Genomic DNA, 26,334 nt, shown 5'->3' on the forward strand with positions numbered 1-26,334 from the left:
TCACAGAGATCCGCCTGCCTCTGCCTCCCGAGTGCTGGGATTAAAGGTGTGCGCCACCACCGCCCGGCCTGGAGCATATTTTCCTACCACATATTTGTCATACTATAAATTGAGCACCGTTGGGAGAATAGATTGACGTCATCAGCAGGGGCCTCCCCATGGAGGGACGCGTCGGTCAGCGGAGCCAAGCCGGCAGAAGGGCAAGGGCTGTTCTCTCGCTCAGGGCAGTGCCTCGAGAGCCTGACAACGACTGGCACATTTACATGGGGTAGGGAATGGGGCTGCCTTAACTTGGGTCAGAAATCCCCTAAATGCACGGAAATTTCTCTGGGGATATGAGATGTCCAAAAGTCCACTTGCTCCAGTCTAAAGTGCCCCACTTAGCCAGTGTATCCAGGAGCAGCTCCGTACTAAAGCATCCCAAGATGCGCCGGCAAGGCGGACCCCAAGTACTCGTGGAGTCGGCAGCTCGCCGGAACACCAGAGAAACGGACAGGAAGTGACCTTTATTTCGCGCGCCGCTCGTTCCCGATCGTGGCAGAACGCCGCTTGCTCTCATTCCGGCGTCTCCAGGTGCCGCTTCAGAACCGGGGCGATGGGCAAGAAGGGCAAGAAAGAGAAGAAGGGCCGCGGCGCGGAGAAGACGGCCGCCAAGATGGAGAAGAAGGTGTCCAAGCGCTCGCGGAAGGAGGAGGTGAGCGAGGCTCAGAGGGACGGTCGTGGAGGGAGGCGTGGCGTGGCCTGGGTCTGCGGCTGGGAGGCCGGGAGCCGGAGTCGTGCCGGGGTCTGTGAGTAGCGGGCCTGCTCCGAACCCGGCGCCCTCAGGCCCTTCCGTTTCTCCGGTACCCCTCCGCGCACCGGTACCCCTGGTTTACCCGGTCGCTTTATCCCACGCTTCCTTTGAAAATCAGATCTGTCCCGGACGCCGTTCGGTTCTGCTTGCTTCCCTTTCTGGTAGAGTGGAGCAGCGTGGTGGGGTTTAGTGGAGGAGAAGCTGAAGTTGAGTGGCCCCTACTTTGTTCAGGTGTGCGTTATCGGAGTAAAGGCTTAACTCTACTGGGCTTTTTTTTTTTTCTTCAAGGGAGGGCAGATATTCCCTCCAACAGCCTTAAGGGAGTGAGCCACAAGTAAGACTTTTAATGTTTTTTTTCGAGACAGGGTTTCTCTGTGTAGCCCTGGATGTCCTGGAACTCACTACGTAGACCCGGTTGGCCTCGAACTCACAGAGATCCGCCTGCCCCTGCCTCTTGAGTGCTGGGACTAAAGGCGTGCGCAACCACCGCTGCCGGCACAAGTAGAGTTAGGTAACCAGATAAGTCGCTGGAACTGTGGGGTATTTCAGAACAGTTGGTGCTGGCCCCTGCTATCATATTTTCATACACTCCTATTATCCTAGGAACTGCAGATGGATCAGTGTTGAACCTCGGGCAAAGTGCCATGCTTGTTCTTGTCTTAGGTCTTTCTCACACGGGGCAGCTATGCTGACCAGGGTTTGCCCAATAGCTTTCCAGGCACAGGATTTCCTGGGCTCCCATCCTCATAACCAGGGAAGAGGAAACCTCAATTGAGAAAGGGAACATTGACCTGTACGGGGCTGGCAAGGTGGCTCAGCTGTTAAGAGCATGTGCTGTTCTTGCAGAGGATCCAGGGTTTATTCTGTGTACCCACTGGCTCACAACTGGCTGGCCTTTGTAGGCATCATTTTATATCTTTTTGTTGTTGTTGTTTTTTGAGACAGGGTTTCTCTGTGTAGCTTTGGTGCCTATCTTGGAACTAGCTCTTGTAGACCAGGCTGGTCTTAAAGTCACAGAGATCATCCACCTACCTCTTCCTCCCGAGTGCTGGGATTAGAGGCGTGCGCCACCACTGCCCGGCATAAGCTCCATTTACAAACATTCATGCAAAACACCTCCATACATAAAGAAAGTTGGCTTGTAGACAAGTCTCTGGGGGTCTTGTCTTGCTTAGTAATTGATGTAGGAGGGTCTACACTGTGGGCATTCCATACCTAGACAGGTGGTCCTGGGTTGTTAAGAAAGCAAGCTGAGCAAGCCACAGGGGGAAAAAAAAAGCAAGCCAGTAAGTAGCTTTCCTCCTTGGTCTCTGCTTCATTTCCTGCCCCCAGGTTCTTGAGTTCCTGATCTGACTTTCTTTCATGTTGGAATATAAGCTGTAAGTTGCAGGGACACTTTTCTTCCCTAACAATAGAAGGCAAGCTAGGACAGTCTAGTAAACACAGGAGAGTGAGCACTGGGTCGGGGTGGGAAGGCAGCTTGGTTTCAGTGCTGTTCAGCATACTTGCGAACTGAAACCTTAATTTCTAGGTCTAGTGCCACATCTGGGAAATTTGGGCCAGTGAGTGGTGGGATCAAGGTACCACTGAGCCCCATCATTCAGGCACTGTTTTATTTATTTATTTTTTTTCAAAGATATTTATTTATTTATTATGTATACAATGTTCTGTATGTGTGTATGCCTGCAGGCCAGAAGGGGGCACCAGACCTCATTACAGATGGTTGTGAGCCACCATGTGGTTGCTGGGAATTGAACTCATGACCTTTGGAAGAGCAGGCAATGCTCTTAACCACTGAGCCATCTCTCCAGCCCTCAGGCACTGTTTTAAAGGGCTCAAGCCCTGTTCTCTTGGAGCGCATATGTTGTCATGGGGTTGGGTGTGGGAGCTGACAACCAGTAAGCAAGAGAAATCCCAGGCATGGCTATGTAGGCAGCAAGGCAGGCTGTTGGCACAAACAGGTTGTCAGAGACCATTGAAGGCAGTGTGGCCAGGGTGGGATCCCCTTCACAGAAAGCCCTTGGTCGGTGGAAAGGGCAGTGCATGCCTCTAAACCTACAGGAAAGCCGCCATTGGTGTCGCAGCAAGTACTTCCTGGATGTGTTACATTCTGTGTGTTTAGGACTGAGGTGTGATTGAATCGCAGTCTAGTAGGGCCAAAGGGACAAAAGTTGACCATATCTTTGACTCTGTGACAGGTTACTGAGTCTCACAGTAGCTACTTTTGTATCTTTAGGAAGACCTGGAGGCCCTCATAGCCCATTTCCAGACCCTGGATGCCACAAAGACCCAGGTCACAGAGACACCATCTTCTCCACCCACGCCACGGTAAGTGAGACAGCTTTGTGTCTCCTGTTGTGGGGGAAAGCTAGAGAGTTTCAACACAGGGGTTCCATGTAGTCCTGGATGTCCGGGGACTGTCTCTGTAGACCAGGCTGCCCCAGAACACAGTGTCTGCCAGCCTCTGCCTCTCAAATGCTAGGACGAGCTGGCTGTCATCCCCTGCTCTGCTGAGGGGGTGGGGAGGTGGTCTCACATTCTGCTCTTGCTGCAGAGACACGGCCCAGTGAGCCTCCCTTTGCCTTGCGAGTATTTGAAGGGTGTCTCATAGGCGTAGACTGAAGAGCCTCAGGTTTTTGCTGTTCTTAATGCTTTTATATTTCCATGTGCAAAGCTTATGAAACAAACTTTACATTTGTCATTCTAAGTGAATTTATAACTTATGAGCAAGGTCCCAAGTGTATGTAGAATTCATACACTTGTAAAATTGGCTGAATGGACAACTTGGGTCTCCATCAGATTGCTTCCTCAGCTTCTAACATTGGATTCCTTTCTGACTTGATTTATGGCTCCTTAGTACTTGTCTGTGCCATTCAGCTGAAGCTCAGGATCATCAGGAGAGGGCCTTCATGGACTGTCATTTGGGGTAGGGAAAGTGTGTAATAAGCTGTATTGTTCAGGTCGGGAAAGTGTGCAAGCCTCTCTGCCTATAGCCCCATTTTGTTTAGTTGTAAACTTGGTGCTTCATTTTCCCAGACTGGGATTGATTTTATCCTACCATAACTTGCCTGAGTAGAAGCCCATGATGGGACACTTTGGTATGAGATAATTGGATGCACCAGAGCCTGAATCTCTCTGATTCACACATGGCCTCTACCTCTCTAGGGTGTGGGAGGGAGTCAGTGTTGAGCCCTGGAGTAAAGTGGTGGTGGTAAATTCTGCTGGCACTGGCTTTTCCTTTTCTCTTGAGTTGGTGTGCTGTCGGCCCCATCTGGTTGTTGCAGCAAGCCCAACACCTTCACTCCGGAGTTCACTGTGAGTGCCAATGGTTCATATTCATCCTGAATGTGGAGAATTTCTTTTGATGATGATTTGGAACCTTTATAAAGCAGCAGTGATTGATGTTAGGTTCAGTGGCAGGGCATAGTTTACAATGCCTGCAGAGGATGTTTCCTGGTGGAAGGGAACGGGAGGCGGAACTGCAGTAATGAGATTACTCTCCCTGATGACCTAAATATGTCCTGACCTCCCATCTCTCAGCTGAGTTTTCAGACCATGTCACTCAGCCTTTCTTTCACTGCGACAAAATATCTGAGAGTCAGCTGAAGGGAGGAAAGGGCTGCCAGAGCTTGTGGTTTCGGCCCTCTTGGGAATGTGAAGGGGAGTCTGTGCTTAGCCTGGTGCTATGTTCTCTGATGTTGCTCCTCTGTGGCTTTTGTCTTGCAGGTTAAATGCCTCCCTGTCTGCTCACCCTGAGAAAGATGAATTAATCCTTTTCGGAGGTGAATATTTCAATGGCCAAAAAGTAAAGTATATGTTTTTCTTTTTCTCCCATCTTTTTAGGGCTCATTTGAAGTGAATGTAAATTGGTGATACAAGTGTGCCCTGTCCTGTCTCTTCCCTCCCGTACTCCCACATTCTAAGTATCAGGCCTGATGTGGGCTGTGCTTGACCAGTCACCCGGATCCCTCTGGGACTGGCAACAGGGGCTTTAGTGCTGCAGGGGTCCTGGTCTCTTCTAGTCAGCAGAGCCAACTCCACTGGGTCATATGGGTGCACAGAGTTGTTTTGAGTAGAGAAAGTATTAGTGAATTGTTGGTCCAGAAAACCCGGAGTTTTGGAATGTGAAGGAAAGCAGTTGAAAGCATGGGCTCCTCCAGTAGCCTGTGACAAGTTCCAAGTCTTCCTTCCTCGTCCAGCTCACTCTCTGTGTTTGCATCCACTTATAAGCTGGCTTCACGTTAGAGAGTGATGAGTCTTGCAGACTCTTGGGGCCTGAGCCATTGGTTGACATAGTGACGCTGGCCCCGACTCGAGGGTTTTGTTGTGAGCTTTGAGCTTAGATCGGTGAGAGGATGCTGATACCGCCGTCATGTCTGTCGTTTCAGAACCTCGTTCTGGGATGTGGCAGCGCTTTCTAAAAAAAGGTGGCATGTTAGATGGCTGCCAGCCAGTGGCTGGTGTTCTGAAACCATGCTATGGCGGCTGGCCTGAGAAAGGGAGGTTTGGAGGCATGTAAAGCGTCTTCCATTAGTGTTTTACCTGCTCTTAAGTTCATGGAGACTTAAGCATGTGGCAGGTTGGGAGCATCTGTCTTGTCCTCCCAGGCAGCCTTGGGGCATACACGAAGCCTGTCTGCACTGGTGTGATCTGTCATGTCCTCCCAGGCAGCCTTGGGTCGTACACGTGGCCTGTCTGCACTGGTGTGATTGGTGTGTAAGCTCCCTGGAGCATACTCACTGCTGTAGCATTGCTGCCTGCACTGGTGTGATTGGTGTGTAAGCTCCCTGGAGCATACTCACCACTGTGGCATTGCTGTCTGCACTTCTGCACCGATGTGATTGGTGTGTAAGCTCCCTAGAGCGTACTCACCACTGTGGCACTGATGGTCACTTCCTTCCTGCAGACCTTCATGTATAACGAACTCTACGTCTACAGTATCAGAAAGGACACCTGGACGAAAGTTGACATCCCTGGCCCACCTCCAAGGCGCTGTGCTCATCAGGTAATGCCTGAACTGTCTGTCACAGTCACCTACAGATGACAGGCCACTTCCTGCTTCCCTCCTGCTACATCCCTCTGGGTCTTTGAGACAGGATCTCACTCTGCGCCTTAGCATCCTCCTGCCTTAATCCTCCTGCGTGCTGGAACAGGAGGCTGGAGCCGCCAGCCTGGGCTCCGCCATCTTCCCTGGAAACCTTACTGAGTTTCATTGCACGGGTCTCTTCAGCTGTGAGAGGGAGTGAGCCCCTGCTCTGAATGCGATTATTGAGTGTAATGCTGCATGTTAGGACAGGGTCAAACAGCACCTGCTGGTTAGAGCCTCCCATGTGTGCCGCAAGGCTGGGCTGCTGCTAACCAGAGCAAGGTGCGATGTTCAGAAGTGGGTTCTCCGGGATGGTGGAGGAAACAGAATCACTTTGGATAAATTGTGTGGTATAAGCTTATAGTTAGCCTTTTGGCAGATAGAGAGCAGGTGAGAGCTGCTCTGCCTTTCAGGAAAGCTGTTCCCAGGTGTCAGGTATCCCCTGAGCACTGTGGTGTAGCTCTCCTCCTTGTCTCACACCCCAGTTCTTTCTCAGAACAGTTTGCTCTCCTGTCCTGGGAGGAGGTGGGTGTGGAACGAGGGACAGCTCTTCTGTGTGGACTTTGCAGGCTGCAGGCAGCTGACTATGAGGCTTGATGTCAGAAAAAGGGGAGGGAGGGCTGTGTTTGACTGTTGACTGGATGGTTTGTCCCCAGAGTAATTAATAGTCAGGTGCATTCACATTGTACTGGTTGATTTTGTCAACTTGACATAACTAGAGTCACCTGGGAAGGAGGAGCCTCATTTGAGGCATTGCCTCCAGCAGACTGTCCTGGGGGCACTTCTGTGGGGCATTTTCTTGATTAATGATTCATGTAGGAGGCTCAGATCACCATGGCTGATGCTGGTTCTGGACATATGGCCCTGGATCATGTAAGAAAGAAAACTGAGCAAGTTGTGGGGAGAAAGGCAGTAAACCGCACTCCTCCATGGCCCTTGCTTCAGTTCCTGCCTCCAATTCCTGCCCTGGCTGCCCTTGGTGATGTATAAAGCAAAAGCTTTCCTCTCCGAGTTGGTTTGCTCTGCGTTTCATCACAGCAGAAGAGCACAGACCGCAACACTCATGAAAAGGAAGGACGAGTTGTGGTGGGTTTCAGTGAATGCTAGGTTTTCTTTCCTTTTTTTTTTTAAATTTTTTTTGAGACAGGGTTTCTATGTAGCTTTGCATCCTGCCCTGGAACTAGCTCTTGTAGACCAGACTGGCCTCGAGCTCACAGAGAGATCCGCCTGCCTCTGCCTCCTGAGTGCTGGAATTAAAGACTTTGCCTCTCTCCCCCTCCCCCCCAGCAAAAGCTGCGTTTTCATTGGAACAGTGTGGCAGTGAGCTATGGGTGGAAAGATTAGTATACACTGTGATTGCCTGTGAAAGCACCACCTTGCTGGCAGCTGGGTCCTGGTTAGAGCCCCTTTGTCTGCTGGGTACCCTCTGGGTGCTGGGATGCAGCAGTGAGAGTATTTGACCTTCCCAAGAAGTTCCCTGTTTTGTACCTTGTTTGGTCCTGAGGGTGTCTGGCTTGGGTAGCGCTGGGACTCCCTTGACAGAAGAGTGAGGCTGAGGTCAGAAGCCTGTGTTGTGTTGTGTTCTGGTGGTGATGGGATGAAATGGGTACAGAATCTTATACATGTGACTGTTTGTGCCACTGGTCTTAAGTTTTGTTTTGGCTTTTTTTGTTGTTGTTTTTGTTTTTGATGCTTAATGTTTTTTCCATGTGTTTTCAGTGCAGTTACAAGTTAACCCAAATACCTGGTATCACACAGCCTGGGGCAGGTTGGTAGGACTGTCTCGCCTGTCCTTGCTCCGCACCTTCTGTGTATGTGTGGAGCAGCTTGGCTTCTGTTTGGGCTAGCAGGAAAGGTGATTGCCGCCAGTTCACATGGTTTTTGGGAACATACAGTGTATGTGTTTTCGAGGTTTTGTTGTTGTTGTTGGTTTGTTTTCAGCCAAGTGCAGTAGTGAGGGTACAGGTGAAGCTGCCTGAGGTCTTTCAGTTACATGGGAGGGAGCAGACAATGACCGGGGAAGTGACTTTCAGCCAGGCCAGCCCGAGGACTTCTATTCTCTTGAGAGAGTGGTCGGGATTGCCCTGTGGTGCACAGTAGCCTTAGCCTGTGCTCTTATTCCAGGAGGTTGTTCTGAGCTGGAAGGCTGCTGTAGGAATCAGTTGTAGCTGTAGCCTTAGCCTGTGCTCTTATTCCAGGAGATTGTTCTGAGCTGGGAGGCTGCTGTAGGAATCAGTTGTAGCAGGGTGTTTGACTGTTTGCAGTAACAGATGTTACCGCAGTCCCTGGGGCTGTGCACCCTTAGTCTCCAGGCTCTGAGGATAAGAGTGCTGTCTTGTTACACAAGCATGAAGACCAGAGTTATGGTCCCAGCATCCATATAAAAATATGGACGTGGTGGCACGTGCCTGTAACCCCCGTGTTGTCAGTGGCCGAGGTGGGGGGATCACTCGAGCCTGCTATACAAGCCCGGCTCCAGGTGCCGTGAAAGACCCTGTCTAAGAATAAGGTGAGAGCGATAGACAGGACACTCGGCATCCTCCTCCTACCTCTGCACCCACACACAGGCAAGTGCAGCCCCCCAGTGTGTGTACACCTCAGACACTCACACACCTGTGTATACATCCTGCACACTCATACACGTATGCATACACATATACCTTACAGTTGCATAGAACTCGTATGTGTCCACATACCTCCCAGTCATGCTATGCATATACCTTACACACATACACATGTTCATGTAAATATGCCTCACATCCACCATATGCTTATGTCTCATACATACACATGTGCATACGCCTCGTACACGTCACACACCTCACATAGTGTGTATATGCCTCACATACATGTCCACATACCTCACCCACACATGTATATGCCTCACATGTACATATGCGTACACCATACACCCCTGTGAATATTCAACACAAGTACATATGCTTTATGTATGCACAGATGTATATGACTCTCATATTCTCACGTGCATATACCTCACATACACATAACTAACAATAAACAGCGCTGAAGCACTTTCTTGTTATTTAATAAACAGAAATGGTATTTGTTCCTTGATAACCTATGTGAAGTTGCAGTAACTGCTCATTTAATAGAACAGTACATTGTCTGAATGTAAATAGGTGTCTGTCTTGCAGTCTAGGGAAACACAGATGTATTAGATCCTTGAATATAATTAATATGCCTCGGGAAGTTTGTTCTAGGAGACAATGGCTGAGGGAGTCCCTGAGACTCTAGGTGGATGGTGCTGGGGCCAGCTGTGCTGTCCCATGGCTCACCTAATCTGTTTGCTTTCCTTTAACAGGCTGTGGTGGTGCCCCAGAGCGGTGGACAGCTGTGGGTCTTTGGTGGGGAGTTTGCATCTCCTGATGGCGAGCAGTTCTACCATTACAAGGACCTCTGGGTCCTGCACTTGGCCACCAAGACCTGGGAACAGATTCGGTAAGATTGAATGGGAGCCTGAGCCCTGGCCTTAGCTTGTGATTCTGATTGGGATTGAGTTATGGGTGAAGCAAGCAGGGTGCTTTCCTGTGTGGTGGGGTGAGGGCTTCAGTGGAGGCGTTGTTTAGGATGGTGAGCAGTGAGCAGTGTGTCAGGCCTGAGTCACCCTCTCCATGCATTTCCTCCAGTGTGGGTTCAGGGCTACTGCAGCCAGTGCTGATCCCGATGAAGATCGCTCATGATAAGACCAGGAGATGGCCCTGTTTTAGACGGATGTAGAAATAGAGCTGGTCACAGGAGGGAGGAACCTTCATGGTTCTCGTAAGCCAGGCTTGCAGTGCTTTTGCCTGCTTCTCTGCTGGGAGCCTCTGCTGTGTCTCTTTCTGTTTCTGAATGAGAATTACTGCAGAGAGGAGCCTGGCAGAATGGCCAGTTGCCAGCAGACTTAGTGATTGCATCTTCTTTGGGTGCTCCCTAGCCGTATTGCCAGGGATATGCATGCCACAGTGTGAGGGTCCTTCCCTCTCTGCTAATAAAGCAGTAAACCAGAATTATGAGGGAGCAGTCTCCTGGTCTTGCGACTGTCACTGGAGAGAATGTTGGGGTGTCTGTAACTCCCGATTCTCCTGAGTGCTGGCATTGCAGTCTCACACCTCCACCTGTGACCAAGTTGCCCTCCCTCATCCTTCCCCTCCTCTCTCTCCTCCCCCTCCTCCCCCTCCTTTCTTCTTCTTCTTCCTTCTGGTTTTTCGAGACAGGGTTTCTCTGTAGCTTTGGAGCCTGTCCTAGAACTAGCTCTGTAGACCAGGCTGACTTCGTACTCACTGAGATCCGCCTGCCTCTACCTCCCAAGCGCTGGGATTAAAGGCGTGCGCCACCACTGCTGACTTCGGTTGCCATCTTCACCTCTGAGTTTCAGCTGCAGATCCGTGGTGGATAGAAAGATGTTATTTATTTATGTGCTTATTGCCTCTCAGAGGAGCCTCTGCTGACAGTTTCAGACTCAGTAGCCTCTGGCATTATCAGGGGACGGTGTTGATTCAGACCCAGCAGGATGTGCTTTCAGATATTTGCCTCATAACCAGGCATAATGACTGTTTCACAAGTCATTCTTGGCTCCTTTAGGAAGCCCGAAGTCCTAAGTGCATTGTTGATATGGGCACAGCCAAACCATGGACCCCATAGCCTTTGACCCATGGAAGAATGATAAAGCCCCGCCCCCACACCCCTGAGGTGCAGCTGGGAGGAAGATAGTAGTTCTTTCCTCTGATCCATGTGTGTATGTCACTGTGTGTAGAGAACGTCCACCATGGCTTCTTTTCCCCCAGATATTTACAAGACCGTTGCTGCTGAGATTAGTTAAACCAGTTCCTCACAGGTGAACCCAGCAGATTGGGTTTTCATTAATTCTAGATGGAGTCAAGTTGACGAGCAAGAGTAGCCATCATGGTGCCCAAATATGGTGGGTGCAGATCCCCATCACTGATACACAAGTCAGGCGCACACTTAGCCTGTACACTGGAGGGAGATGTGGAGGGGTCGAATCCCAGGGGCTTGCCATCCAGGATGACCAGCTGGAACAGGGAATCCTGTCTCAGTGGGAGACTAAGTAATAAATGAAGAAAGATTGGGGAAGATGCCATTATTGAACCATGTATGCACACAAAGGCTCAAGAATGCACACATGTAACACCACACACATAGAGTGCATGATTGTTTCTTAACATCTTCAGTTGTGCAAGCAATACTGCTGTCGCAGGTTAAAGGACTTCTAGCCCCTAAAAAGAAACCTTTACCCCTCAGCCACCCGGCCCCCACTTTGTCTTTGAACTTGCCTCTTCTGGCTGTAAACAGAACTCTGGAATATCATGGCCTTCAGTGTGCGGTTTTCAAGTTCATCATGTTGGAGTGTGCGCCAGTGTTTTATCCCGCAGACTACTGATCCATTCGACTGTTGGGGGCACTTGGGTTATTTCTACATTTTCATATGCATTAATGCCTTCAGTAGATGATAAAATTGATTAGAAGGGTAAAAATGCATGTGGTCTGTGTGCTTTTTGTCTCTTCTGATGGAGGAGGGAGCCCGTATTCATTCTACACCGAGGCCCACTGGTTTTCTAGAGAGGAAGTGTGCTTAGGCCTGTGTGGAGGAGGAGCTGACAGAAACCGTGCACTGCAGAGGTGATGGCCTCAGAGTCCTGGTGTTGCATGACTTTTCCTGAGACCTTTGTTGCTTTTCACCCTAGATAGCAGACAACAACAGCCGGATGTTCTAAGACTCGCTTGGCCAAGCGGTGCTCTTATTGGTGTTACTTCAGGAGCATTACACCAGTTGTACCTCCTTTGTTACAGCTCAGGTCTGAAGTCCCTGTGCCCAGGAAAGGAAGCCCTTGGCCCCTTTTCACAGTGGCCAGGTGGACTAGGTGCCTGAAGCCCTCCTCTTGGCATTGTAGAACTGTAAGGCTTTCTGAATGAGGTGCCTGAGACCCTAATCCAAAGTCAGCTGTGCACCCATGCTGTGCCAGTGAGTACTTGGAAGGAGCAGGAGCGAGGGCCGTGTGTAAAGTGTGGCCGACTTACGGAAAGCTAAGAGGGTGATCTGGCATGTTAGCGGTTGGCTTCTGACCTGACTGTAGTTTTCTTGGGACTGACAGCTAGGTAAGGCAAGGTGTCTGCACGGGTGGTGAAGGCTCTGAGAAAGAGAGGACATGCTGCACATAGCTCCATAGGTCATCCTGGGACCATCATGGGAGCAGGGAGTGTTTCTGTTCTGTGATGGGCCCTGTGACCTTGAACTCAGAATTCCAGTAGAATTCAGTCTGCTAAGCTTGCTGTGGGGTACTGTGTAGTGTTGTCAGTATAAACATGAACAGAACTCAGAGCACTAGTGTTGGATGCTTGTCTGTTCACTCTCTAAGCCTGCACTGGTGTCTGATGCATGTACATTTTCTATGCATCTATCACAGTGGCTGGGTGGTGGAGTTGGTGATGCTGGCTGGCAGCATGCCCTATAGGAATGCCATTCTGTGCACAGCCCAGAAGAGCTAAGAGCCTGGCGCCCACACCATTGCGTGCCTGTCTTTGTGCTATACATAGGCTTCTGGATGAGTGGGGCAACTCCATATTTAGGATTGACTGCAATTGAAAGCCTATTGAAAATTTGAGTATAAATGGGCTGTTGGGAGGTGGCTTTATTTTTCTAGAGGGAACGTGGACCCTCTTTATAGCCCCCCCCCCTTTATTTTTAGTTACAGAACAGTGGTGCTTACTTCACTGCTGCTGCCACAAGTGAGTTGTGTCTGTGGCATCTGACTCAGCCAGAGGATGACCTGGTGGGGTTCCTGGTCAGGAAGCTGTTGGGAACCTGGCCTGAGTCTCTAGGGTTCTGGGGTCACAGATAGCCAGCTTGCCAGTGGCCTTGCCTTCTGGCACTGGGCGGCACTGGGATGTCCAGTCTCTTCTGTGGCTGCTGTCGTAGAAATAGGTGCATGTGAATGTGCTGCCTCAGCTGCGCAGTGAGCGCCTTCTCCACGTCCCTCATACCGCAGGGAGCTGCCCTTTGGCCCGAGCAGTCACTTTCTTTCTTGTCCTTGTGTCTGTGAGAAATGTGGTTATGCTGTCTGCTCACCCTGGGATGTGGCCTTTTCCCATGTGCACGTTCAGGGTCCCTCTGTATTATGGTCCAGATAGTCCTCTTGGTCTAAGGAAGCTTGCGTGTTGGCGTGATGATGCACCCTAGACTGACACTTTTGAGTCTGGAATGATGTTTGCTGTTTTTAATCATGAATTTTGACCCTAGAACATACTTATTAAATTACGAGTGATACAAAGCTAGGAAAAAGCAAATAAATTGGTTGACAAATTGTGTATCCCCCAGTCTAATGAGATTTTCTGTATAGGGCTGTAAGTAAGGGTGAAGCAGACTTGGCTCTAAAGCTGCCCTTCCTGATAGAGTAGAGGGTGAGCCACATGCAACCACCCAAAAGGGTGCCTGAGGGTGAGTCCCTAGAAAATGGTGTCTGGAAGGTACTGATTTCCGGTTGACTTTCTGTAGACATACTGGCCATCCTGGGTGACTTTAACAGGGATGCTGGTGATGTGATGGGTATAGTCAAGCATTTGGGAACAGTCTTCACTCTGGACTGAGCTAGGGAAGACCCCAACAGGTACTCCATGCTGTGCTTCAAATGCTGCATCGGGAGCCTCGGGAGCAGGATCCTTTCAGTGTTGAGATTCTGGGAGGGTGCATTTGTTAGGAACTTGCTGTTTGTGGAATTTTTCTTTTAAAGTTTTATTTCATTTTGTGTGTGGGGGGGGGCGGTGGAGTCAGGTGCCTGTAGAAGCCAGATGAGGGCATTGGATCCTCAGGTGCTGGAATTACAGGTAGTTATGAGCCACCCAGTGTGGGTGCCAGAAACTGACCTCTGATCTTCTAGAAGAGCAACAAGTGCTTTTAACTTGTGAGCCATCTCTCCTCTGAGCCAGCTCCCACTCTGTGGGGTTTTCACATAAAATCCTGTGTAACAGCCTATAGCAACTTGACTTTCCCGCATTCCGCTTGGGAGCAGTGGGAGGGCTGTTGAGAGTGCTGCCCGGAGGCCGGGCACTGACTCCTTGGCAGGAGGAGAGGTTGTGACAGAGCCCGCAGAGAACCTCTGTCTGGGATCTGGTCTGCCTTTGGCAGCCGGCAGCTTTTTACAGTGACAGGCGCTCTTTCCTGCCTCCCTTTCCCCACGCTCCTCTCTGTCTTCCCTCTTTCGCTTACCAGAGTGATGTGTGTTCACTGTGGAAAGCTTGAGGAATGTAGAAGACAGACAATAATAAAACTGCTCAAAACCCCGGATTAGAATCTTATGTAATGTGTTTTGTAACGCTGTCTTCCATTCTTATGAACACTTTTCTCTGACATGAAATATCTTAATCTGATTCTTAAAAAAAAAAAAAAAGAACAACTTTGTCTGATAGAATAAAGTGGAATTCCCACTTATTTGCAGTTGGGAAAGTTTGTTGGTTTTTTTGTTTTGTTTTGTTTTGTTGTTGTTGTTCAAGACAGGGTTTCTCTGTAGCTTTGGAGCCTGCCCTGGAACTAGCTCTTGTAGACCAGGCTGGCCTCGAACTCACAGAGATCCGCCTGCCTCTGCCTCCCGAGTGCTGGGATTAAAGGCGTGCGCCACCACCGCCCGGTTTGCAGCTAGCATCTTAACCAGTGTTCTGACCCTCTCCTTTAAAAATTATTGTTATTGTTGTTAATAGAGTATCTCTGTGTGTATCCCAGGTTGGTCTTGACTCACTGAAATCTGCCTAATTTAGTCTCCGCAGTACTAGGATTAAAGATGTGGGCAACCATGTCTAACTTTCTGTGTGTGTGTGTGTGTGTGTGTGTGTGTGTGTTGTTTTGTTTTTGTTTGTTTTCGAGATGGGGTTTCTCTGTGTAACAATCCTGGAACTCACTTTGTAGACCAGGCTGGCATCGAACTTGCTGAGATCCACCTGCTTCTGCTTCCCAAAGTGCTGTGATAAAAGGCTTGTGCTACCACTGTGTAACCTTAACTGCCCTAAAACTTGCTCTGTAGACCAGGCTGGCCTTGAACTCAAAAAGAGCCACGCGCTTTGCCTCCCAAATGCTGGAATTAAAGGTGTGTACCACCATTGCCCAGCATACATGACTTTCCCCATATATGTATTTAATAGCATATTTTGAATTCTTTATTTAAGAGAACCCTACCTATTATTTTTTGCCTGAAAAACATTTATTCCAAGTCAGAGATTCTGCTATTTCTGGAAGTCTTTACTGTCTAGGAGTTGAACTCAGGGATTTCACACACTCCTAAGGAAGTATTCTACCACTGATCTACCCTCTTACCCCTCCAGAAGCCCTATAGCATCAGGCAGGACTGTTAGGTCGAGTCTAGTAATTGAAGAGATAATGAAGGGAACTTACTAAGTGTATTGAAAATGGAAATCAAGAGCTGAAGATAGCTCAGTAGTCAAGAGTGCTGGCTGCTCTTCCCTAGCACCAGGGTTCAGTTCCCAGCACCAAATGGCCACTCACACTCGCAGTAACTCCAGTCCCCTGGGATCTGATGTCCTCTTCTGGCTTCTTGAGTGCACCAGGAAACCACATAGTGCACAAACATATGTGTGAACTAAACACCCACGCACACAAAAATGCAAATAAATATTAAAAAAAAAAAAGAAATCAGCCAGGTGGTGGTGGTGCACGCCTTTAATCCCAGCACTTGGGATGCAGAGGCAGATGAATCTCTGTGAGTTCAAGGCCAGCCTGGTCTACAGAACATGTTCCGGAACAGCTAGGGCTATTGCACAGAGAAACCCTGTCTCAAAAAATGAAAACAGCAACAGCAAAAAAAAAAACTAACCCTAGATAAGAAATATCTAACTTAATAATTTTTTTTTCTCCTCGTCATTTTAGATCAACAGGTGGTCCTTCAGGTCGTAGTGGACATCGGATGGTGGCCTGGAAGCGACAGTTAATTGTTTTTGGTGGCTTCCATGAAAGCACAAGGTTGGTATTCAGAGCAGATTGGGCCTCTTCTGGAGCACAGGGTAGAGGTTGCATGGGCCAAACAATCTGATCACCGTAGGAACACTGCTCACTAACTTCCTGGGCACACGGCTAGGCAGCGACAGTGTGTGACAGCCACATGAAGTATTGAGGAAAACATGGGCTTGTCCTTACATTAAGTTGGTACCTACTGTGTGTGTGGTTGTGTGCGAACCAGCATAACCCTTCCCTCTTACAGATCTGTAGATTGCGGATCACCATTTCACAATGGTTTTTAAAGATCCTTTAGGGGACTGGAGAGCTGGCTCACCAGGTAAGAGCACTTGCTGCTCCTCCAGAGTTCGGCTCCCAGCACTCATGTCTAGTAGCTCACAGTTGTCTGTAGCTTCACCTCCAGGATGTCGAATGCCCTCCCCAGCCCCTGCGCGCCCATGCAGACATGTACACATAAATGCACATAAATGGAAATAAGCGTTTTGTTTTTTGTTTTTTGTTTTTTTTTTTTTTTTTGGTTTTTTCGAGACAGGGTTTCTCTGTGGCTTTGGAGCCTGTCCTGGAACTAGCTCTTGTAGACCAGGCTGGTCTCGAACTCACAGAGATCCGCCTGCCTCTGCCTCCCGAGTGCTGGGATTAAAGGCGTGTGCCACCACCGCCCGGCAAGTACAAACCTATTTAGGAAACACTTAGGCATACAGACAAAATGACAGTCCTACAGTGAATGGAGTCACCATCTGTATTAAATTAGCTTGACTTTTAAATATCACCATTCTGAATTTTCCTTGAGACAGTTGTTATTTATCTTCAATAAGAGCTGACTTTTTTTAACTGAAAGTGGAGTTTGAAATTGGAGAAAACTGGATTATAGTAATTCTAGAAACCTGGAGCCTCCTCTCCTTTATGTGCCCTTGGAGAGGACTTTGTGGGTTTGAGGGGCAGCGAGCAGTTCCCATGGTTTCTTGGCATTTCTCTAGAGGCAGACAGCCTTGTGCCAGCTCTCCCACTACAGCCTTCAGGGCTCACAGTGGCTGTAGAGCCCCAGGCTTGGATTATTCAGATACACTGTGTGGAGCAATGGTTGTCCCGACTTCCCCTGCCTTTCCTCTGTGGACAGTTGAGCTCCTCTTCACAGCTGAGGCCAGTGTTTGTTCAGTAACAGACACCCCAGAATAGCCAGCCTCCCTGTTTTGTTTCCAAGAGCCCTATGTACTGAGTGCTCTGGTGTCTGAGTCCCTGGCTCTGAACAGAGTGAGCATTAGGTGGAGCCTCCCAGTCCTGCCTGGTGGTAGGTGCCAAGGGTCTGTTCCTGCCTTTGGCCTATGTGCATTGCTCTGTCCCTGCCCATCCTTGCCTCAGTTCTTACCAAATGGTTAGTCTCCTGCCTTGTGATCAGTTAGACTCATTGTCACACTGAGTAGCCAAATGTGCCTGATGAAGGTTGCGGTTGTCACTGGGGTAGGAAATGGACAACTTTCATAGTAAGCTATACTGTGATTGCGACTGGAGTTGTTTCTGATTCTTCTGTAAATTCAGGATCTTCAGCCTTTCATTTGGATTTAGACTTGAAGCAGATGGCTAGGTAAAACACAAGTTTGCCTTCGGCATAATTGGTGCACTAATGACCCTGCTTTCCCCTGTCATCTCTCTGGTGACCTGGGCCCTTTTTTCCCACCAGGGACTATATCTACTACAGTGACGTGTACACCTTCAGCCTGGATACCTTCCAGTGGAGCAAGCTGTCCCCTTCAGGCCCTGGACCCACACCCAGATCAGGCTGCCTGATGGCTGTCACCCCCCAGGGCAGCATTGCCATCTATGGGGGCTACTCAAAGCAGGTAAGGGCCCCTGTGCTTAGAATTGAGAGGGGCTTCCATTGAGATGGGAGCAGCCTTGCTCTGAGCTGTAAGCTGTGGTGGATTTGGCTCTGCTCCTCTTTAAGCATACAGAGATGGGTTTGTGTGTGTGTGTGTGTGTGTGTGTGTGTGCGCACACTTGTGTGCACACATGTACTTGTGGGTGTTGCTGTATAGTTATGTGTTTGTGGGTGTGTGTTTAGGTGTTTAGGCTGGAGGTTACTATCAGGCATCTTTCTCAGCTGCTTTCCACCTGGTTGTTTTAAGGCAGGCCTCACACTGAACGTGGAGCTGGTCAGTTGGCTGTGCCTCTGCTGTCTCCCGGGATTAGGATTATAGATGCTGGCTGTTAAGCAGCTTTTTTTTTTTTTTTTTTTTTTTGGTTTTTCGAGACAGGGTTTCTCTGTGGCTTTGGAGCCTGTCCTGGAACTAGCTCTTGTAGACCAGGCTGGTCTTGAACTCACAGAGATCCGCCTGCCTCTGCCTCCCAAGTGCTGGGATTAAAGGCGTGCGCCACCACCGCCCGGCTAAGCCCAGCTTTTATGTGTTTGTTGGGGATGCAAGTTTAGTTCATGCCATGCCAACCTCCCAGGAGCACTGCCACGGGAACAATCTGGGTTTACACTGTAGCCGATTTAAGGACTGCATAGTGTCCTCTCCCTGTGTCTGCAGTCAGTGTTGTAGCTGTGTTCCCAAGCCAGTGCTCAGAAGTCTCTTGCTGCTTTTGGAGTGCGGTATCTGCAAGTGCTGGCCACCCACTTGCCCTGCTCTGTACTGGTACTTTGCCATTCCTGACATTGTTGTAAATCAGGGGTTTAAAAAAACAAAACAAAGACTATCTCATATTTTTTTTCTTTAAAACATTCTCACATAGTTAACGTGAATCTTTTTAGTGACTACCTGAATGCTGCAGGGACTCCGCCTTTCCTGTTCCTGCGCACTTGTTTGATCACGTGTGTTCACGCAGCTGTGTCCCTCACTCTTCCGTTATCTTTTGTGTAGTTCATAGAAAAGTACAGGGTCATGCCTGAACATTAGTTTGTGTGCATGCCCTTTCATGTATGTAAGTGTGGGGAGTCAGGTAGAGATAGTGTTGACTGTCACGTGGTTTATTTGCAATGCAGTGAATACAACCCTCTGTGGCAGTCCTGGAGCGTGGCCATTCTTCCTGTCAGGCCCCCACGTAGTCCTTTCTGCCCTACTAGTTCTGTAGTCTACAACTTTCAGTTCTTTGCTTTCTTTCTTTTTTAAGAATATCATTTATTGGGCTGGAGAGATGGCTCAGTTGTTAAGAGCACTGACTGCTCTTCCAGAGGTCCTGAGTTCAATTCCCAGTACTCACATGGTGGCTCACAGCCATCTGTAATGAGATCTGGTGCCCTCTTCTGTTGTGCTGGTGTACATGGAAGGAAGGCTGTATATATAATAAATAAATAAATATCTTTTATTTATTGTTTTGACAATTCCATCCATTTACAGGACATCTAGAACAAACCCAGCTCTTACAATTCCCCATCCCAGACATCTCCCAGCATGCCCCTTCCCACCTTAATGCTCTCTCTTTTTTGCATTTTGTAACCCACTGAGTCCAGTTAGCACAGCCTGCCGGAATAGTGATAAACCTTGTTGGCTTGATCTTATGCAGGTCCTGTGCAAGTGACCACAGCTGCTCTGAGTTTCACGAGTGTAACGTTGTGTCGTGTCCTAAACATGTGAAAACTTTTCACAGTACTCCTCCCCTCCCCCAGCTCTTACATTCTCTTCAGTGATGTTCCCTGAGCTTTAGGAGGTGGGGTTGCTCTCAGTATCCTATTTAGGGCCAAGCACTCAACAGCCACTTATTCTCAGCTCTGTGACTAGCTGTGAGTCTCCTGTGTTTACTGTTGCCCACTGCGGAGAGACGCTTCTCTGACCACGGTAGAGGGCAGCACTGATCTGTGGGTAGAAGCATAACTATTTAGAAGACAGAGAGGCAATGTGTCCATTTAGCAGAACAGTAGTAGGTTTCTGCCTAGGGCCTGTGACCCCTCAAACCAGGGGCCTTTGACCCAGTTTACAGTACCAGGCATGAATTGCCTCCTGTGGAGCAGCCTCAGCTCCAATCAGTGGTTACTGTCCCCATAACCTAATGCCACTATTTCACCAATGGACACATCTTGTCTGGAAGCTCAGTCAGTATTCAGGTTCCCCTCTTGGTAATACCATTGATGAATTTTCTCCCTTAGTGGCCTGCATTGCATCATCAGACACTATGAAAGCTAACCAGCCAGAGAGGAAGTTTTCAGGTCCGTTCTATCCTGATTGTCCTCCAAGCAAAGCATGTAGTGGCGTCAGGAGAAGAGTTTTACCATCCGGTCTGGTGGGTAGCTGAGAGCAATGGCAATAGCTTGTATTGCTTCGATTGTTTCTGGGGCCTACATGATCAGTAACTCATAGTAAGGTGTATGTATATACTTGGCTTCAGATTTTCATTCAAAACCTCTCTGTCTTTTGGGGCAGTCACTGCATACATACAAAGTACCTGAGTTCTAACTCCTTTCATTGATTTGTTTTGTTTTGTTTTTTCAAAATCTGTGTAACAAAAAATTCTGCATTCAAAACTCTGTATTCAAAAGCTCTGTGTAGCCCTGGCTGTCCTGACTGTACACACAGTGGCCCTGTTTCTGAGAGGGAAATAAGATACTACAGGCTGAGGGCTTAAAAAGAAGCGAGGTTATTTATTTCAGCCTCCCAGACTGTAAGGGCACACTTGGCTATAAAATGAGTTTGGACCCTGAAAATCTAGGATTGGACATGGATGGCTCATGGCAGATGGTATCACAGTGGTGGAGCATATGTGGGAGGGGGAGCTTAGGGAGCCAGAGGCCAGAGGGTCAGACTTGCTGTTTCCATTACAACTTGACACAAAAACAACCTGAGACCAGCACTTGATCTCTAAGGACAGTGCCTCGTGTGTCCACTTACCTCCCACCTCCCATTCCTGCCACATCTTTCTGGGCAGTACAGATGGAAAGGGGAACTAGTGGTTCCCTAGGGCAGAGCTTAGCCAGCCTGCAGGACATATAGGACCTGAATGGCACCCTGGGGGAGAGAAGCAACGGTAGGGAAAAGGAGGACTGTGTGGCCTGGTTGGTCCCTCTCATCAGTGTAGCTTCTGCATGTACCTGGGTAGGGTGAGCAGCTGCAGCTTCCAGGACAGTGGTTCTGTGCTGTCTCTCAGTTTTTCTGTAGACGTAAAGACCACAAGATCAAGTGCATTGAAACTGAGAGTTTAAGCACAAGTACAGGAAGACATTTAAGTGGACTGGTATCCTTCTCAGGGTGATGATCTTGGCAAGCAGCTGTCTGGGCCTTGGGGTGCTGAGTAGGAGATGTGTGGGCTGTGGCCTCAGGGCTGACAGCCAGTCAACATCACTGTTTGAAGCTGAAGGCTAAGGACCCGGAATCGGTAGGTTTGAAGGTTCTAGGAGGTCTGTCAGTGGTATTGGCTTGCTTCTCTCTACACAGTGCCAGTGCAGCTGTGTCCTCTGATGACACGTAGGAGCCAGAGTGAGGTATGGTGCGCTGTGCTGTGTGTGGGTCCATCCACGTGGTACAGACCTGTGGACACAGGGATTCTGTGGCAGAGCATACTGCAGTGATCCAGCATGACTGACTATTGGTGGTGGCTTTAAAATCGGTCTGCCATATCTGTGCTCTCCGTGGGACTGCAGCTCCTGATACGTGCTGCTGCAGCCTGGCTGGTTCTCAAGACTTCTGTGTTTTGCAGAGAGTCAAGAAAGACGTGGACAAAGGCACCCAGCACTCAGACATGTTCCTGCTGAAGCCTGAGGAAGGGGGAGAAGGTACTGCTGTGCTTGAGGATTGTGTTCTGGATGTGTGGCCTTCGGGTGGGTTACATTTAGCCTCTGGGTAGAAGCAAAGACTGTGTATCCCTTTTATCAAAGTGGGCACTGCATTGAGTTCCCTGTTGCCTATCTAGAGCCAAAGACCAGACCACCTTTCTCAGGAGTGGTTGGACTGTGGTGCCTTATGTGACACGGGTCAGCCTTCAGTGTGCCTGGAAGGCAGCAGGAGCCCAGGTCACTCAGCCACTGTGTCCCCCTCGAAAACCCTGTGTTGTATTTATGTTATTCTCGGATATAGTCCTCATGCTTAGAGGTAAGATTGGGGAGGACACTTTTGGGCGGACTCCCTGAACATGTGTGCTCAGCCCCAACGTGTGGAGCCATAAGTGAGGGCAGATGAGGAGTGGGGAGATGGGAAGGAGGAGCTGCTGTGGTCCTGTCCTAGCTTGACATTTTAAAGAGTGTTTTCTTACTCAGGAGCACACAGACATCACTAGGATATGTAGTTCTGTGTGCTCAAATGTGAGTCATTTCCACTGCTGGCAGGAACCTGGAGGCTGGACAGTGTGGTGCTGTCCCTTGGGCCCAGCAAGTAGCCTCATGAAGAGGGAGCCCTGTGTTATGAGCAGTGCTTCCTCTGTAGATGCACAGTGTGAGATGCTGGGCCTCGCTAACTCCATGTTAGTGTTTTCGGCTCTAGTCCCTCGCCACAGCACCTGCTGCTGTGATGGGTTGACTGGAGACCACTGGTGGGCAGGCCCAGAGTCCTACCCACACTGTGTGCCTCGTCAGTCACCTCCAGTGCATGGTCACCAGCACTTTTTTAATGTTTAGTGAGGGACAATCTCAGTTCTTTCTTCTAGAAGTAACAGGAAGACATTTTCCATGTGTCAGAAGAATTTGACACCTGTTGGGAGAGCTGAGCGCAGCTGTCCCCGCTGAGAGGTGTTGTAGTCCAGGGCTGGGTAAGCTGGCTTAGGACCCCAGTGAGGTATATTTTAGCCCATGATCCTCCTCTAGCAAGATGGCACCTCCACATCTGTCCCTCTGCCTTTCGGCCATTGGTTCCAGGCTCCCTTAGAAGGCGAGGTCTGGTGTCACACAGCTGAGCTTTGTGAACAACCTTGAGGGTGGTTGACTGGCGTCCCCTCTTCCTACAAGGGGGACAAAGTGAGTTTCCATGCCTAAATAGTATCCAAAGCTCGCAATTATCCTTATTCCAGGTGCCCAAGGCTCTCTGTGTTCTTCCTGGCTCTTAGTGTCCCCTCTTACCCCTTCCTCTGTTTTCTTTGACAGGCAAATGGACTTGGGCCCGGATCAACCCTTCAGGGGTCAAGCCTACTCCAAGATCTGGCTTTTCTGTGGCCCTGGCTCCAAATCATCAGATACTGGTCTTCGGGGGCGTGTGTGATGAGGAGGAGGAGGAGAGCCTGGAGGGCTCATTCTTTAGTGACTTACATATCTACGATCCTGCCAGGAGTCGCTGGTTCGCAGCACAGCTAAAGGTAGCCTAGGCTCCTGAGAGTCTTCCATATTACCTGTCTGTCTCCTACCCACTCTCGAGCCTTGTTGCTTCCTTTTAAGGCCCATGTACTCTTCTGTGTGCGTTCTGAGTGACTGGACTTGTGATCCCTGTTCCTTCTTGATGTCACCTACCACTCCTTGGCAGAGCCGAGATGTTGAGCATGTCAGGTTCTCTGTGCCAGTTAATGTCTGTTGTTGCTTGAGCTCAGCCCTGTTTCCATCCCCTTTCTGTTGTCCATGTCAACAGCTGCTGCCCAGGACCTACCTGGAGCAGACAGACTAGCAGGTGGTCGTCCCAGGTCGCCCTGGCATCCGCACAAAGAAACTGCTCTGAGTGCCCACAGTATGCGAGCACTAGAACCTGCTGTGGGCTCAGCCTCGTGGAAGGGTCTGTGATAGACGTAGATACGCTATGATAGAAAACCTTGCACATGTCGGCCCCTGCTCTGAGAAGCTATACCAGGCATGGCCACTCAGGGTCTCCGACATTGCTCAGAGCATTGAACCCAGTGTGTAAGTTAGCCTTATTTTCAGATTGCTTGGTCCTCGGGCCCCAAGGTGTCCTTCAGGGGCTGTTCTGTATGAGACGCCCACTGCAGCCTCAGGATGGAGTGGGTCTTGTGTCTAGAACAGGGAGCAGGTCCAGGTTGGCTGGAGGTAGTCATAGCTGGAATATTTGAATATAGCTCAGTAAATGCCATCTTGTGAGCATGGTGTTCTGCCAGACGACAGTGGCTACTACAGAGCCACTCAGGTGTACTCTGCAGAGTGACTAGGGAGACAGAGTACATGTCCTCCTGCAGGGAACCCAGTAGGAGGGTACTGCAGTGCTGGCCCTGCACACAGTCTTGAGGGTCAGAGTGGAGTTCTGACCCTCCTGTCATCCAGCCCTGTTGTTGGCTGGGAGTGATCTGCATCCCTTTGTCTGCATTTTAGCCGGGCCTGGTCTTACCTGGGTGCTTCCCAGTGTGGGACTCAGGAATGACTGTCCCTCATTATAGTGAAGGCTAGGAGGCCGTTCCTCGCTACTGTCCTGGCTACCTGGAATGTCTGCTCACGCCTGCGCTGCTCCACACCTCTTCCAGGGATAGCATGTTAGATGGCATGTTGACTGGTGTGGTGGAGGGAGGGCACTCACTGCCCTGCTGTGCAGCTTGAGTTGTGTTAACAGGGCCCCAAGTCAGAGAAGAAGAAACGGAGGCGGGGCAAAGTAGAGGAACACGAAGGTGCCACTGAAGAGGAGAGTGGGGGGACTGGTGCCCCCGAGCCACTGGAGGTGATAAAAGAGGTGGTGGCTGAAGATGGGACAGTGATCACCATCAAACAAGTGATTACTCCCTCTGGGCTGCAAGTGCGTCCCCCACCTAAGGCTGAAGACAGTGCTCTGGAGGCCAGCAGCACTGGGCAGGAGCCGTGTCCGCGTTCAAATGCCATGCTGGCCGTCAAGCATGGACTGCTCTATGTCTATGGTGGCATGTTTGAAGCTGGTGATCGCCAGGTGACCCTTAGTGACCTCTACTGTCTTGACCTTCACAAGATGGAAGAATGGAAAACCTTGGTAGAGATGGATCCAAGTAAGCTGGGTTGGGTGAGACCTCTGTATGGAATGAGACTCTTATGAGAGCCTGTGCCCTGCCCTGTAGGGACCTCTGCTCTTGACTCTGGGCCAGGTTTCCCTGAGAAGAGCCTGGAGGATGGGGGCTCACTTGACATACACCTGTGTGCTCTGAGTGCTCACAGGAGCTAAGTGGGTCACAGCACAAGTCACTGGTACCCGGGTCAGACCTGCTCCATGTGCCTCACATCTTCCCCCAGGTCAGTGCAGAGCAGGCAGAACTGGAGCCTGCCTTTGGTGGCTGGTACTCTGAGGTGGTTGCTCTCTCCATTACTGCTCAGAAATCATGACATCCCCATTTTATCCAGATTGCCGTTGGCCCCAAATCCTTTATTATTTATTTTTTGGACAGTGTCACTGTGTATTCCTCTCTGACCTGGAACTTGCTATGACGACCAGGTTGGCCTTGAACTCAATACATCTGCCAGTCAGCCTCCTGCCCCCTTCCCTCATTTCCGTCCTTCACTCTTCTGAGATTGGAGACTAAACCTGCAATGCATGTCTAGGGAGGGGCTACCCATAGTGCAGGGCCTGTCACCATCTTCTGGGAACCCCTGGGGCTGTAGGGGTCCAGGAAGAGACAGCCTCCACTCAGGTGCCCACAGGTAGGATGGCAGTATGGCTGGAGTTGGTGCCCACCACAGTATCACTCCCAAGTGCTCTGAGATCTGAGAGGCATGTGCTGGTCTGTTAATCCCAGGCTTCAGGACAGGAGAGTTGGGGTTCCTGTTCAGTTCCTGGGAGGAGGGAGGGGTTTTATGAGGTGGGGCCAGCTCCCATGGCCCCTCAGCTGTAGCCAGAACCCTGTGTTGGCTTTGTTTTGTCAGAATCTCAGGAGTGGCTGGAGGAGACAGACTCGGAAGAGGACAGCAGCTCAGAGGAAGAGGGTGCAGAGGGGGGCGATGAGGACCAGGAAGAGGACAGTACAGAGGACAGCGCTGAGGAGGAAGCAGGTTAGAATCCCTATCAGCCCTGACTGTTCTGCGCTGTGCTTCTATGGGAGGCCTGTTTAACACTGCTTGTGTCTAGGGTGGGTCTGGGTAGCTTGCCATTCAGGGCAGCAGTGCCCTGATCCCTCTCAACTTCCTGACTGAGCATGCTCCGTGTCATTCTTCCTTCTGGGATGGAAAGATCCACAGCACCCAGAGGTGGCGCCTGGGGAGCAGTACGAAGAGTACCTGTCCCGGACTGAACAGTACTGGCTGAAGCTTGCCCGGAACCACATGGGCCCTGATGCAAAGGAGAAGAAAGTGCTGAAAGTAGCCCATGCTATGGCGAAAGCATTCATTGATGATGCAGGTCAAGACATGGCACGGGCCCAACATTAGACTGAGCGATGGCTTCAACATCACTGGTGTCCTTAACCAGGCGTGAGGAGGCCCCTGCAGAGGCTGCAGTCTAAGGAGGAACTCACTGCCCTGACCGCAGCTTCTGTCCACATGGAGGGAAGGTTAGAGTGACATGGACATTTGGGGGACCCACAGGATATGTGCTCTTGTCCTAATAAAACTGGGCCGTGTGCTCCAAGGTTTTCCTTCTTCACAGAACGAGGAGATGGGTATGTGTCATTGGTCACCCAGAGTTGCTATGGAGTGCTTAGATGTCTTCTGCCAATTGGCCTTCTCCGCTGCTT

General features: G+C 49.9%; 1 protein-coding gene across 4 annotated transcripts; it reads left to right on the forward strand.

The window, feature by feature from the left end:
* Positions 1-533: 533 nt before the first annotated feature.
* Klhdc4 (kelch domain containing 4) lies at positions 534-26,334 on the forward strand. Of its 4 annotated transcripts, XM_057753657.1 has the most exons (12): positions 534-694; positions 3,030-3,121; positions 4,520-4,598; positions 5,700-5,798; positions 9,202-9,338; positions 15,772-15,864; positions 17,537-17,696; positions 21,484-21,559; positions 22,859-23,067; positions 24,258-24,660; positions 25,529-25,654; positions 25,833-26,334. In XM_057753657.1, the coding sequence occupies exons 1-12, from the start codon at positions 596-598 to the stop codon at positions 26,027-26,029; spliced, it is 1,770 nt and encodes a 589-aa protein (XP_057609640.1). In that variant the 5' UTR covers positions 534-595; the 3' UTR covers positions 26,030-26,334. The 4 variants fall into 4 exon arrangements, with proteins under 4 accessions (XP_057609640.1, XP_057609643.1, XP_057609641.1 ...); XM_057753660.1 differs by lacking the exon at positions 534-694 and having other exon boundaries at positions 3,046-3,121; positions 4,520-4,575; positions 25,833-26,331; XM_057753658.1 differs by lacking the exons at positions 534-694; positions 3,030-3,121 and adding an exon at positions 3,871-4,108 and having other exon boundaries at positions 25,833-26,331.

Source organism: Chionomys nivalis, chromosome 21 (genome assembly GCF_950005125.1).
Source record: "Chionomys nivalis chromosome 21, mChiNiv1.1, whole genome shotgun sequence".
In the NCBI taxonomy this organism is placed as follows: Eukaryota; Metazoa; Chordata; class Mammalia; order Rodentia; family Cricetidae; genus Chionomys; species Chionomys nivalis.

Bases quoted from the DNA above. Each gene is read 5' to 3' on its own strand.
- Klhdc4 (XM_057753657.1), top strand. From the start codon at position 596: ATGGGCAAGAAGGGCAAGAAAGAGAAGAAGGGCCGCGGCGCGGAGAAG. The intron at 4,599-5,699 runs GTAAAGTATATG...TCCTTCCTGCAG, and splicing joins AATATTTCAATGGCCAAAAA to ACCTTCATGTATAACGAACT. The intron at 23,068-24,257 runs GTAGCCTAGGCT...TTGTGTTAACAG, and splicing joins GGTTCGCAGCACAGCTAAAG to GGCCCCAAGTCAGAGAAGAA.